Source organism: Balaenoptera physalus (genome assembly GCF_965194825.1).
Source record: "Balaenoptera physalus genome assembly, chromosome: 12".
NCBI classification, from domain to species: domain Eukaryota; kingdom Metazoa; phylum Chordata; class Mammalia; order Artiodactyla; family Balaenopteridae; genus Balaenoptera; species Balaenoptera physalus.
The window spans coordinates 13,754,251-13,769,212 of NC_138897.1; the positions used below are offsets into that span (position 1 = coordinate 13,754,251).

Below are 14,962 nucleotides of genomic sequence, written 5' to 3' on the forward strand. Positions count from 1 at the left end.
TCTTCCAACAATAACAAAATCAAGTATTTCCTAACCCAAACCATATAATCATTTACTACAAAGTAATACAACCACATTGGCCTAAAATTGCTGTAAATACTTCAAAAATCAAAATAAAGCACTGTAATCCTCTCAAATACTTGTGTAAATTGGAAGTTTAGCTGAATAGGTCAACCATTTTATATAGAGTATTTTCCACACTGTTCATATGTAGTTCATGAATTATAAGTAACACCTTTAAATATAAATGAATGCAAAATATAAAAGGAACAACAGTTTTCATTAGGGAAATGCGAAGCAAAACTACAATGAGATACCACTTCATACCCATCAGAATGGCTATTATCCAAAAAACGGACAAGTACTGGTGAAGATGTGGAGAAACTGGAGCCCCTGTGCATTGCTGATGGGAGAGTAAAACAGTGCAGCCACTGTGGAAGACAGTACAGCAGTTCCTCAAAAAAATAAAATTATCATATGATCCAGCAATTCCACTCCTAGGTATAAACCCAAAAGAACTGAAAGCAGAGGCTCAAGCAGATAATTAGTACTCCAATGTTCATAGCAGCATTATGCACAATAGCCAAAAGGTGGAAACAATTCAAATGTCCACTGATGAACAGATAAACAAAATGTGGTATATATACAACTGAACATTACTCAGCCTTAAAAAGGAATAAAATTGACACATGGATGAATCTTGAGGGCATTATGCTAAGTGAAATAAGCCAGACACAAGAAGACAAATACGGTATGATTCTACTTACCTGGGGTACTCAGAGTAGTCAAATTCATGGAGAAAGTAGAATGGTGGCTACCAGGGGCTTCAGAGAGAGGGGAATGAGGGGTAGCTGCTTAATGGATACAGAGGTTCAGTGTGGGATAAAAGAAAAGTTCTGGAGATGGATGGTGGTGATGGTTGCACAACAGTGTGAACGTACTTACTGCCACTGAACTGTATGCTCAAAAAAGGTTAAAACAGCAAATTTTGTTATTATATTTTACCGCAATAAAAAATTAAGAAGAATAATTTTATCATGTTGTCTCCACAAATTTTATATTGAAACAACTGTGTGAAAGTAGTTTGCTTCACAATCAAAATCACATCTTTAAAGCCTGAAGTTACTTTAAAGAACACAATTTAACAACCAAGTAAAAAGCCTCCTAGTTTAATAAGATAGGCAGAAAAATGGTATTTGAGTTTCTATCCAAGGACCTAAGTTCGTCAACCCATGAAATATCTAATTAAGTTTTCTGCCCCCTCCCAACACCAAGTCTCAGCATGTACCAATGCTATAAAATCATTTAGACTAAATTTATAAACTATAAAATTTTAAATTTTATTAACAAAAATTTAACGCCTCATGAGCTACAGAGATCAGAATCACGCTGTTTATCGGTCCCAGCGTGAACGGGGGTCGGTTCTGCCGTCTCCCCTCTCCATGTCACGTGTGCTTTACTCTGTGTAGAAGAAGGTGCCATAAAATCTGAAAACTAGTGGTTCAATGGAACCGTACAGGAAGGAATTATGCCCACTTTTTCTATTAAGTTCAGATTCCCATGCAAATGCAATATAGATGACATGCCAGAATTGGCATTTTACAAAAAGAATCAGGACCAAGTGGAAAGTGGGAGAATTTTCTCTGCTTGGATTAAGAAGACGAAGTTTAAAAATTCTAAGCCAGCAAAAGAATGCACAGGAACAAAAAGAGCATTAGTATGTGTGTGCCCTTCTCCTTTCTATAACTCATTTGAGTGTGTAAAGCCTTTTCTGACCTATGGCGTGCTCCTGGCTAGCTCAAATCCACATGTCATGTAATGTATCTCATTCATTCTAGAGATTGCTCAGATTTCAACTTTACACATGTAGAGCCATCACAATTACATACTTGCGATCTCTTAAATGTGGAGAAAGTTTGTGAAATAGTCAAGTGACTGGACAGTCCTAAAAAGACTCTTCTCTGAAAACACATCATTGGAACAAAAATCACACTGGTCTCATTTTACTTTAACAAAGGTCAAACTGTAGGTAGAGTTTATTTTAGCTCACCTACCAATGTTCTAAACGTTTCCTCTAGTCCTTTGATGCGGACTGTACATTTTAAAATACCAAGACATTCTTTCTAAGAAAGAAACAAAAAACAAAAGCAGAAAATGAATTTCTTAGTTTGTTTTTTTTACTAATTTTACTAACTTCAGAAGTTTTTACACTCATCAAATCAGACTTAGAATTTAACACTAGTATATAAAACAACAACACCCTATTAAGTTTTTGTGGTAGAGGAAAGATAGCCAAAAATACTTATGATACTCCTCCCACTGAAAGGTGGGTCTAATTCCCCAACCAGTGGATCTGGGCTGACTTTAGAGACCTGACTGACCAGTAGGATGGGATGGAAGGGATGTTCCGGGATGGCTATGGATAGGTCATAAGAAGCCTTGCAGCTGGGCCTCTGGGAACACTTGCTCTTGGAGTCCTGAGCCAGCCTGTGAGGAGTGCAATTCCCCTGAGGCTGCCGTGCCAGAGACCAGGCAGAGAGAGGAGAGGGGGAGAGATGCCCCCAGTCCCCAGCTGTGTCTCCAGACATCCTGGAGTAGAGACAAGTCGCCCCTGCTGTTAGTTACCTGTCTAAATTCCTGGGCCACAGAATTATGAGAAATAATAATAAAATGGCTGTTGCTTTAAGCCACTAAGTTTTGGGGTAATCTGTTACAGTTCTAGGTATCAGATTCTCTTCTTTAAATAACCAGGGTTGTACCTGAAGCATATGCTATTATTTAAGCAAGATTCATAGAAACTCTTCCTGTGAATGTCAGAAAATGATTCATTATTAGAAACATTACTGAGATGTCAAATTTCATCTACTTTGGTAGAAAAAGAGGGAAGAAGCTGAGGCGAATTTAAGAATTATTGTCTGTCTCTTTAATTGAGAGGATGTGGTAGAAAAGCAGATATCTGTCTCATCTTTACTCAGTGAAACAGTATAACCCAACCCAAAGAAATGCCTTGAATCCATCTATAGCATCTGATAAAAGGCAAGTTCTGGTGTGAGAAGAAACATGGACGGTAAATGTATTAAAGTTGTGCCGCAAAGAACAAAACTGACCCAACAGTGCAGAAAGGAGGGAGCAATGAATCAGCAGCTTAGAAACAGTATGCCATGGATTTCTTGCTATGATCATGGACTCACTTCCTAGGTGATTTACTGTTTAACTAGAAATGTGCGAATAAGGTGATTCAGCAAGACGAGTGTGGTAGAATTCACTATGTTAAAGCATGGGTAAGCGCGCTCTAGTTATTGAATGTGGGAGGAAGTGCTAAACTATGTACTGAATCCATGTATACACTTTGCCATCACAGCCCACAGACAAGACCTGGCTCTGTTAAGTTCTTCCTAACACGACATCTCTGAACTGACAGTGGCTACCTGTATAGAGTAGGAGTGGCCTGGAACTGGGTGCAGCAAACAAAGATGGGAGTGGGAAACTTGACTCACTGTAACTTTCTACGTATTCTGGGGAGCTCTGAATTTATTACAAATAAAAAACCTTAAAATTGTCGATGTCATCGTCTTTTCTAGAGAACTGAACCTGTAGGATGCACAATTAGGGAAGATCTAGCAGAAGAACCCTGATACAAAAGCCTACTGGGGATGAGGAGAGTAGAGAATGAAAGAAGTGAGGGCAGCAGTTTTTACCCGAGAACCAGCCTGGATGTGTGACGTTTATGAAACTCCCTTTGTGTTTCTGCTCTTTGAACCTCAATAGCGCCATCTGTAGTTGACAGGTGGACTGGTGAAAAAATATAAACTATTGGACCACAAAGCTACAAAGGTATAGAATGCAGGGAGTAGTGGTAATGGCTTCCAGCCTAGACCAAAGCTGGGGTACCCCCCCCCCCTTTAACATCAGCATCTGTTTCCTTTACCAACCTTCTTGCTCTCCTACCACAGAAGGGGAAAGATCTCTTCTTTTACCCTGGAATTAGGAGGCTGAACAAGAACTGCTACATCCCTGGGCTAGCAGCCCCCAGATCTTTAAATCCCCACTTTGCCAGAATGTTTCTTGGGTGAGTTGAAAAGAACGCACCCATGAGCATGAGTACAGAAGGATCTAGCGAGGATGTGTCTCTCCTCCCCAGCCCGTATATGACCAAACTGCCCTCTCCTACACAGCCCCACCCCACAGGAGACACCAAAGGATCTTGGTAGGAGGTGAGCCTGGGCTCAGGAGCCTGACCGCCAAATGGCACTGCAGGGACTTCTAGCTGAAGCACAGCCTTCACCCCCAGTGGAGAAATGTTCCTGGGACCATGTGGAAATTGTAGCTTATAAAGCTTATGAAGCATCCTTGACAGAAAGTGACTTACAGGTCGGTAATTATTAGTGTTGGGAAACACTGCATTAGGACTTGTGCTTAATACCGACTGGGAGAACAGGCACCTTCCCCAAACTAACAAAACCACTCAACATCACCCTCTCTGTAAGTGTTTGACCTCTTTCCTGAGGAAGTCTTCTCCAAGCACCACAGCACTGTGGCTGACACACGACCATGCTGTTCCTTCCAGGACCACTAGAGAATTTCAAGCGTTTGATACCCAAAACAAAAATCCATTACACTGAGGGAACATTATGCTTCTTAACTCTCCCCATTTAAACGTTCCTAACAAGAAACATAAAAACCCCACAATTCTTAGATTATAAACTGCTCACTTGAGTGACCAAAGTTTTTAACTTTCAGATCATAAGCAAGGTACTATCTCAATTCCACATCTGGCTCCCACCACCCCTCAAGCAAATCACGAGTCAGAGATCAACACTGGGCGACAGTAACTACAACTACCCAAACAATAATACAGTTTGTAAGTTGTGACTTTTTCCGTCCTATCAAAACATCACCCATAGGTTTGCACCAACATGCACCCCTACACACAAAAGCTTAGTTAATTTAGGGAGTGGTGTACATAACACACGACCTGATTTTGAAAGAATAATTAATAAGCACAACTATTCAGCATTCACTCATTGAAGCTTCAGTTCAAATCTATATTGCTCCATGCTTCCTACCTAAAGGAACAATTCCTTCTATTATTTCCAAAACAACTGTGCCTATACTACATGGCTGCAAGTAACCATAAAGTAGCTGATAATTCACCAACCCCCCTCCCCCAAAAATCACTTCCTGATGCACTCTAATTGTCTTAGAGCAATTAATCATAATGGTATTTTTCAGAGCTATATTTGAAATATACTAAGCATAGGAAATTTTGACTGAACACTTACAACATATGCAATGTTGACAAAAAAAAATGAGACGTCATGCCTGAGTCTTTGGGGAACTTATAAAATTGACCTTCCCCCCTGGATTTTAAGTTAAAAATAATTCAAAGTTAAAGAAAAAAAAAGAGAATCATAGGATACGTACCGAAATTGTAACACAGAATATACACGCTACTGGAATGCAGAGGCAGCAAAGACTCTTAGGAGAAGATTACCATAGGGACAATTCCAGAGAACAACATGCAAGAAGTGATGGCATGAGTCAGCCTTAAATAAAAGAACAGACGTGAGAGGAAGGAGCAGAAGAAAGATTTTGAGTCCAAAGACCTATTAGAGACCACGTTCCATCAGTCACTGTAAGAAAACGTGATATGATTAAATATTGCTTTAGGAAGATGTATCTGGCAGTGGTATCCAACAGGTAAAAAGTCGGAAGGCGGAAAGCAAGGGAATCAGAGATAAAGGTCCCAGAACAGAATGGTGTGAGCAAGGATGAGAAAAGAGTGGATTCAGCATATGAGGGTGGAGAGGATTAAGATTATCAAGCAAATCAGAGTGACTAGGAATATAATGGTGCCATTGAGAAAACTGGATGAGTCTGGAAGATCTTTTTCTTTTTAACAAATCAGTGATGCATTCTTTTCATACATATGAATTTAAAGTGACAGTGAACATTTCAGGGAGACACACAAATTTCCACCTGCTCCCACTGCAACCAGTTTCTTTCATCTGACCTTCAAGGCCCTCTGCAACCCAACCCCTATCATCTCTTCAGGCTTCTGTATTTCTGTTCATCCACTGCAACCAAATTGTGCTATCCACTCTTGGAACCATCAACAGACAAATGGGTTGACCTATCTCACTCGTGTTTACCAAGCATTTTCATGTACGTTATCACGTTCATCTTCACAGCAGTTACATGCAATAAATGGTTATGAGACCCCCATTCAATACTAGGCAGTCTGAAACTTGAAAAACCAAATAACTTGCAAAAATGACCTCTTCAAAACCTAAACCTGACCTCAAATTATTTCTTGAATGAGCATTAAACAGGCCTAATGAACTAAGACATTTAGAAGGGCATTAAAGCCAAACGTTCCCTGGAGCATAGGAAGAACAGAAGGAAACGGACTACTGAGCGCCCAGCAGCTCTGCCACCTGTGACATAAACACCCGATTAGGCACTTCCCTTCTGGAGTGACTGTCTACACAGCCTGAATGAAGGCGGCTTGTGTAACAAAGCACTCTCTGTGAAGAAAAGGAGCGCTGTGACAACACAGTCCTCCATAATGGAAACACGGTTGATAAAAGTGAAGCTCAGTCTGCTTTGAGGGTAGTTCAGGCTTTTTTTGCTTTTCTTAAAAAAAAAAATTAAGCTTAATATTTCTCAAGAAGAACAAAAATATTAAATGTGCTTAAACATCAGCCAATTTAATAGCTTCTATAAAAAAGGCATAAAATGTTTAATTATCCATGGATTCCAGGCTGTACTCTGAAATAAACGAAAAATTACATAACTTAACAAAACTGCAAAATAGCTTTACATCATCCTAACTAAATGTGAAAAAGATTTAAGTAGATTATGGTTGCACAGGAGTTCATGATAATCCAAATTCAAAATATGTATTTTCTCTATTCCCATCTCCAAATCCAATATGGGGAAAATACATATTTTAATGATTTGTGACCCAGAGAAATGCTTCCTTTGGGCTTATCTGTAGCATACCAGATCTTTACAATGTAAGAATTAACAAAACTGCCCCAAATGTGTCTCACACACCAGCTTAATTACTTATCCTTCCTGAACAATCAATTTAGAGGTATGGTAATAGAGAATATAGAAAATACTATTATGTATAGACTTCTATTAGAGTAAAAAAAAAAAAAAGAAAAGAAAAGAAAACCTACTCCTGAAAACAACTGATGTAACAATCTGGATGGCTGCATCTTAGTGGAAAAGAAAACGCACTGAACGTCATTCTCAAAGAATTTGTGCTCAAGACAGTGTGAATTATTTTGCATCGTATCTCCTTAATTCAATCACCATAACCTTAAGAATAAGTTATTATTCCCATTTTACAGATCAGAGTGAGGCTCACGGATTTAAGTGGCCTGGTTAATATTACGAAGTAAGTGGCAGAGCTGGAATTTAAGCCTCCAAGTCTAGTGCTCTACTAAACATGGCTATCACTCTTCAACGCTTTGATAGCCTCTACAACACACTTCCTGTCCCCTACCCCACAAAAAAATCCACAAAAGGTAATTAAAAACAACAAAAAAAAGATATATATTACATGAGTTAATTTGCAGAAAAATTAATGGTATATTAACTTACGGTATAAGTGAGATTTTCCCTGAATTCTCCTTACCTGAGGAAACCACTGCAGAGAAAAATGTAAGTAACTGGAGGAGGATACCCAATAGCTCCCATTTGCTACTAAAATAATCACTGCTTAACTGTGATCTTCTAAAAGCCTCTCCCAAAAGGCATTTATTAAGTGAACTGTTTGTATTCTTTGCTGCAGCCAAACCAACCTAAAACTTCCCATAAAAGTCATGGCTAGTATACCCTTACTCCAACAGAAAATTAAAATTAGTTCTACTTCATCCATTGAGTATAGGTGATGCTTAAAACACTAGTGAAGAAATAGAATTATTCCTAAGCAATGAAAAAGTTACAAGTATGGGTCTAAAAGGTTACTTCCGGGGCCAAAAAAGGCTGCCACAAGAACTCCCCTTTGCCATTCCCAGAGGGCACCATGCAATCCACCGGGTTCTTCGCTCGACCCTGCGTCTCCGCCTCGCCCAGCGAAGGCCTAAGGGACACCCCCTTGGAAGCGCGGCCCGTCCTCAGCCCGCTCCCTCGGGGGCGGGGCCAGCGCCAGTCACGTGGGAGCGGGCGGCCGCCATCTTACAGGGCGGGGGAGGGGAGGAGCCCCGCAGGACGGGCCCCCAGTCGCCGTCCGCCGGTCGGCGGCGGCGCGTGACCGCGCGGCCCTCGGGCGCGAGCCTCGGGCACCTCCCTGCAGACTCGGAGGTGGGCCGTCCCTCCCTCGAGTGCATCGACGGCGCAAGGCCGCGGAACAGCTGGGTTGGACTGCAGTGAACAGGGACTGAAATCAATCCACCCCCATCTGCCGCCTCTAGAGAGAGAGCCTGGGAGCAATAAGATCCACGGAAATGTCTTCAAGGCCAGAACAAGCCACAGCTGAGGGCCTCCGAGCCCACGCCAACCAGCAGAAAGTGTGGGGGAGTAACAATTTAGTGAGACGTAAGTGACTTGTTAACGGTAACCCTAAACAACTAGTGGAGAAAAAAAGTTCATCACAACACCAACGTCTAGAAATAGCTTTCAGTGTCACCTGTAGTGTGTGTATCCCCTATTATTTATTCCCCCACTTCTACTGATGGCCACAGTACAAGGCACTGCCTGAGAAGTAATGATGTGCTGAAATTAATAGCAGGATGCCCAGCCTCACTTTGTCCACTCTTCCCAGCACTCACTGGTTGCCAGAAAAGGCCACACACTGCAGTCAAGATAAAAATTTCACTACTGTGGTTTTCATGCTTCTCTCTCCTTGTCTAGTCACCTTCCAACACACTATAAGCAAATTTTAAAGGCAAAAAAAAAGACTCAGCATTTAAAACCAGAAATCGGTTACCCTTGTTGGAATGATATGAATGGAATAATATAAACTGCTCCACTGTGGGGCATTTTGATTATATCTACGCTCTAAGATTATCTTTACAATATATACTATTACAAGAAAAAAAATTTTTTTAAAGATATATAAGTACTGCTTCTGAGTTCAGACTTGCTTCTCTAAATTTAATGACGGGCGCAAGATTTTTTTGTAATTATTTTAGTGAGTAGGCTGAAGAAGAGTGGTAAGGGCTTATACCATCAGTATACACAGTTGCATGCTAGTAGTAAATAGACATTGGAAGATAATATTTCAAGCTCACCAAGAAAATTCTGGATACTAGCGTTACTACATCTGAGTTTGATAAAGTATGTCCTAAAATGTGAGTTAGTCACCTCACAGAAGCCTCATTTTAAAAAGGAGGGGTTCAGCCTAGATTATCCCTAAATCCCTTCCAGCCCCCAAATTCCTTTGATTCTATGGGTGCTGAGTCCACACAGCCAGTAGAGAAATACAATGCCCAGTTTTAATTCCAAGGTATTGAACGGCAGCAGATATATAAGTTGAATTAACTTTCAAGCAAGGAGTGAAAAAACTCCCCCTTTCCAATATATCATCCTGGAGATCACCCAAGTTGAAAAACATGGCATCCAAATAAATACTTTTTAAATAGTTGTGAACCACGAAAATAAACTTACTGTTCGGGTTTTACTCTAAATAAAAGCTACTACTCCATAAAATTGTGACGCTCAAGGACTTTATATTGGGCCTAGATTATTATTAAATTGCTTTCGTGGCCATATAAAATTATTTTCTTTAATGTTTGCGACAAATGACTTATCTTAATTCTCGTCTTCTACACTTTGGCGTTTAATAACTTTTTAGAAAACACTTATGCCTCAGCAAAGGACCAACAAACATCCCCGTACCCAAATGTGTAAGCACAACTCAAACCCGTTAGAAACCAGGACACGCCAGAGGCAAAGGGCATAACCAACCGCCCCAGGAGGGGTTTCTTTACCCAGACAACCTGCGCTACGACTTATCTGAGTCATTTCGCGGGTCTCCACATCTGACGTTTTTCTGGGAACATGAAGTTCTCTGAGCAGGAGCCAAAAGACCCTACGACTCCCTTTAACTCAGGCATACACTGAGCAAAAAGAGCCCCTCTGTATCAAAGACAGGGCCACACGCCGGGAGCGCACCTTTAGGACGCCTCACCGAGGGGCCAGGCAGAGCTTTACAACGTGACCAGAGCGCCAGGCGGCAGGAAAGGGAAAGCTCAGCCCAGGGCTGACTGCGGCCAACACACAGGCTCCCCTAGCGCTTCGCCTTTCCCAACACGTCGAGATGCTCAAAGCCAAAAAGGTCCCGAGACCCTTCATCCGAGAGGGGGACGGGGCTGAGAGCTCCATGTTTTCCGTGGCAACTCCGGCACGGAAGAGACTTCTAGAGCATTCTGTTATGGCGGGTACCCGTGTGTGTAGGGGCGGGGGGAGGGGGGCGGAGTGCAACTGAGCGGCCCAGCAAAACGCAGATTAGTGTTCTGGGGCTGGGAGCCTGGGCTGGGGATGCCGAGCCACCTGCGCCGGGGTGAGGCTCGGCCAAGGGGCGTCCGAAAGGCAGGCCGGGGAGGCCGCCGGGGCAGTGACCGCCCCGCGGGCGCAGGGAGGCTGGCGCGCCTTACCTGGGCCCTGGGGCCGGCAAAGTTGCACGGCTCCGCCTCCCCGTCTTCGGGGCTCCGGCGGAGCGCGGCGCGGAGCCTCTCCAGGTGCTCCCTCAGGGTGACCCGCTGGTGGAAGGAGAACGCCGGGTGCAGCGAGGCCATGGTGAAGAGCAGCAGCAGTTCCTCCTGGGCCCTGAAGCCCAGCCCGCCTCCGGGCTGAGGCTCGGCGCCGCCGCCTTCCGGGCCGGAGCCGTCCTTCTCGGCGTCCTCCTCGTTGTCGCCGTCCTCTCCGGGCTCGTCCTCCGCGCCGCCCCGTGAGACGTCGCCCCGGGCCGCGCGCAAGCTCTTTAGCACCGAGTCCACCTGGGGCAGGAGGCGGTGCAGGCGGCCGGCGGCCTCACGGTTCTCGGAACCCAGCAGCGCCAGGTAGACGATGAGGCGCGAGCGCACGGCGGGCTCTCGGAAGTCGGCCAGCGGCCCCGGGTCCGAGAGGCCGTTGGCCTTGGCCTCCGAGTCGCGCAGGTAGTGGTAGTCCTTGCGCGCCAAGTCCTCCAGGCACGAGCCGAGGAAGCGCAGCTCCAGCGGGTTGCACAGGTCCAGCAGCCCGCACATGAACTCCAGGCGCTGCGCCGAGCCCAGCACCAGCCCGAACCACTCATACACCCGCTCCTGCTCGCGCAGCGCCGCCGTGGGCCCGCCGCCGCCGCTCGGCATGCCCGCCCCCGCCGCCGATCCGCCAGCAACAGGCTGCCCGAGCCCCCCGGGTGGCGGCGGCGGCTGTGGCGGGGGGCCCCGCGGCGGGCCCGAGAGCGGCGGCGGCGGCGGCGGCGGCGGGGGACGGCAGTCGCGGCGGCGGCGCGGCGGCGCCTTCGCGCCTGGCCGCGCGTCCGCCTCGGGCTCCTCCGCCTCGGGCGGCGGCTCCGCGGGGTGCGTCGGCTTCAGCGGCAGCTTCATCCTCAGCATCCTCGGCTAAGGCGGTGCGGACATGCGAGCGGGGGCGGGAGGGAGGGGCCAGGAGGAGGGGCGGGGGCCGAGGCGGCGGCGCGGCCGTCAGGAGCGGGGCCCCTCCATGCCGCCAAGGGAGGGCCGGGGGCGGGTCTCGGCCGGCAAGGGGGGCGGTGGCCAGCCAGCGGGGTCGCCGGCGTAGTCTTCCCGGGCCGGAGGCGGGGCGTGCCCGCAGTGACTCCTCCCCCCTGGGCTCCGCGCCGGGTGCGGGTGGGAGAGAGCAAGCGAGCGAGCGTGTCCTCCTTCCGCCTTCCTCTCCCGTCGTCCGCACTGGGCTGTGGCGGCGGTACCTGAGCGGTTCCCTCGCGAACCGGTGCGGACCGAGCGGCTGGGAGAAGAGGAGGAGCGGCTGGTCCGGGCGGAGACGCTTGCGGGCTCCACGCAGGCACTTCAGCCAATCAGCAGCCCGAACCAATGGTTGCGTAGATCTCCCCGCCCCCGGGGCCCGCCTCTCTCCGAGAAGCCACGCCCAACTGCCCTCTAGGCGCCTTCCCTCTGGACGGCTTCCGCGTGGTCCTAATGTCTGGTGGTTGCCTGCGGGTCGTGGGGAGGACGCTGTGGGACCGTGGGTGGCGGCTAGATGGGCAGGAGCGCAGCGAGGAGGGTGCAAGGCCCACGTGTGAAGAGGGAAGTGGGGAATTGCACCTTTTCCAAGGGCCCGAGCACGGCTTGTGACTACCGACTCTGCCCTACCTCATCGTGGGGGCCGCCGCCCCACAGCGCCGCCGGGTTCCCTTCGCGGCCGCGTGGTACGCGTCCCAGGAACCGGGCTTCCTCCGGAGGGAGCGCGCTAACCCGCACTTCTTCGGTCCACAGCCCGGCCGACTGTCTGGAAGTCAGCGACAGGACAGTTCCCACCGCAGCTTTACCGGGATCTCTGTGTCGACTCTCCGGATTGCGGATCGGGGAACAGGGTGGGGAAGCTGGGCTGCGGCTGTGGGCTGGGGGGCCTGGACACCTCGATCCCGGGCGAGCGCTCACCCGGGCCGCGGGCGGCACGGGGCGAGGCCGGGGGCGCAGGGGCGACCCGACCCGCGGGAGTTCCACGGCCTCTGGGCCGAAGCGGGACGCGCTGGTGTGGACGCCCCTGGCCTAACAGTTGCCTCTGGTCTGTAATGCTCTTTGGAAATTATTTTCACGACAGTTAGCAAAAGCCCCCCAAAGCCCCCATCTTTGGGGGATTATTTTATTTGCTACAAAACGTTTCTGTGCCTAATGCTAACATTTTGAATTCCCATGCCGGTGCGAATTCCCTGTGACCTGACAGGCTTTCAACTTCTTTTTTTTTTTTAAGTTTTGTTGCATTTTTAAGGTTTAAAGACCTCCAAAATGTCTCTCTCTCTCTCTCTCTCTCACTGTTTGTTGCTTTTTAAAAAACAGTGGAACCTAAATTTTTAAGGTCCCACTGGATCTTTTGAGGGTTAACGTTAAAAAGGTGGGTTTAAAAAAAAATCCTTAATGTTTTAAATTAGGAAGTCCTATTATAGCTATATTGTGGCAGTATGTAAAAAAAGAATCACTTTTTACGAAAGTCTTTCTGAAAGTATTTGGACATCTGTTGGGAGAGCATATGCTGAGCCCTCTTTACCCCACAGCTTTATGCCCTAAGAAGCTAATTTATAATTCAGTAAAAGGCTGAACTAAAGCCTAAATCAGTTTCAGTGATAAAATAGGGAGGCAATTGTTTTCAACACACTTGAGATTAGTAAAATACATGAAAGCCATTCTTTCCTGTAATTTGCTATTTCCTTGTGTTCTTTTGGTGTGATGTAGAAATCATTACAATCAGGAGAAGACTTTACAAGGACTTTTATTATTACAGTCCTTGCCCCTTTCTTGCTGTCAACCTCACCTGCCCTGCAATCTTCTATCTCATCTGTTCCCACATTTCTGAAGCTTAGGGTGAAATACTTTAGGCAACCAATAATAATCTTGCTAGATACTCACAGGTCCACAGTGAGTCACCCTGTTTAGATGAGGATCGAGGTGGTCCAGGCATACAGTCTTCAGCTCTTCCTTGGCAACAAGAAGCCATTTGGTATGAACTCCCCACGATACTTGATCCATAAATTTTGGGTCTGAATTCAGATTTGTAATCAATGATGATTACTTTTGTCCTTCTATCTTTCGTCCATATTAGAAAATGCAGTGGACTTCCCTGGTGGCGCAGTGGTTAAGAATCCGCCTGCCAATGCAGGAGACACAGGTTCGAGCCCTGGTCCGGGAAGATGCCACATGCTGCGGGACAACTAAGCCTGTGCGCCACAACTAATGAGCCTGCGCTCTAGAGCCCGCGAGCCACAACTACTGAGCCCACGTGCCACAACTACTGAAGCCCGCGTGCCTAGAGCCTGTGCTCTGCAACAAGAGAAGCCACCACAACAAAGAGTAGCCCCCACTTGCTGCAACTAAAGAAAGCCCGCACGCAGCAACAAAGACCCAACGCGGCCAAAAATAAATTAATTAATTTAAAAAAAAGAAAAGAAAATGCAGTGATCAAAGCTCCTACACATACATGACACACAGTGATTTAATGATTCTGGTCATCATGCATCAGCTGGATAATTTGCTATTTATGCCCCAGTACATGGTTTCAGAGGTCCCTCTCCATACCGCTACTCATTAGACCAGGCCTCTGTTTTTTTCCACCCCATCCTAAGTGAGAGAGAACACCTTCAGTTAAGACCAATGTACTACAACAGGGAGGGGCCCAGATGGAAATCCCAAGATGAGGTGTGGGCGTGTTTATTGGAAAAAACTATCCAGATGATTCTAATAAGACATCCTAGGAAGGTATTCCTCCCACCGGGCCTACCTTTTGGGAACACCTGCTCTAGATTCCCTGGTATTTTATATATTTTCTATATAATCATTCAGATGGGCCAAATAGTATTGCTGTGGTAATGGTGGGTGTGTGTTTGTATCCAGATCTTTCAGAGGAATATATCCTGTAAAAGACATCTTTAAGGACACAATGTGCTATTGTGTCTTGTCCCTAGGTGATATTTATGCGTATTCAATATACTTTGTTTTATTTGCCTCTTTAACAATGAAAGATGGTGTACCCAGAAGACTGGTTTCAAGTTAAGATTATACTTTGGATTAAGACACCAGCCAGTGGTTGAAGATTGAGGAGGCTTTGTAACCCTTTTGCAATTAAGTTACTGCAAGAAATTTCACTGAAACCACAATTAATTGGATGGTTCAAGGCAGACTGGTAATGACATCTACTCCATATAAAGGATGCCTAGCTACACGCACGTCTACCTCAGATGATATCCTGCAACAGCTAACCTGATCCGTACCAAGAATTTGTTCTCTTAGTCTTTGTGAATGTTGACCTATCTGCCCCCTCCCCCATTATACCT

The 14,962-nt window shown here is 46.3% G+C and overlaps 2 protein-coding genes and 1 long non-coding RNA gene across 10 annotated transcripts in view; 1 reads left to right on the plus strand and 2 right to left on the minus strand.

Moving 5' to 3' along the window:
* Positions 1-11,903, minus strand: part of ZCCHC2 (zinc finger CCHC-type containing 2) — a 52,234-nt gene extending 40,331 nt beyond the window's left edge. For all 8 annotated transcript variants that reach the window (XR_014251740.1, XR_014251741.1, XR_014251742.1 and 5 more), the window contains exon 1: positions 10,611-11,903. Coding sequence is in view for 3 of the 8 variants with exons in the window: in XM_082416919.1 (XP_082273045.1) it covers positions 10,611-11,552 (942 nt within the window). In the remaining 5 variants the exon portion in view is untranslated. The remainder of the gene's footprint in view (positions 1-10,610) is intronic.
* The window catches only part of TNFRSF11A (TNF receptor superfamily member 11a), a 161,854-nt gene that overhangs the window by 1,648 nt on the left and 145,244 nt on the right, over positions 1-14,962 (minus strand). The window lies entirely within an intron of this gene.
* LOC309639569 lies at positions 12,096-14,059 on the plus strand. Its single transcript, XR_014251752.1, has 2 exons — positions 12,096-12,508; positions 13,735-14,059. It is a non-coding gene; the product is annotated as an uncharacterized lncRNA (long non-coding RNA).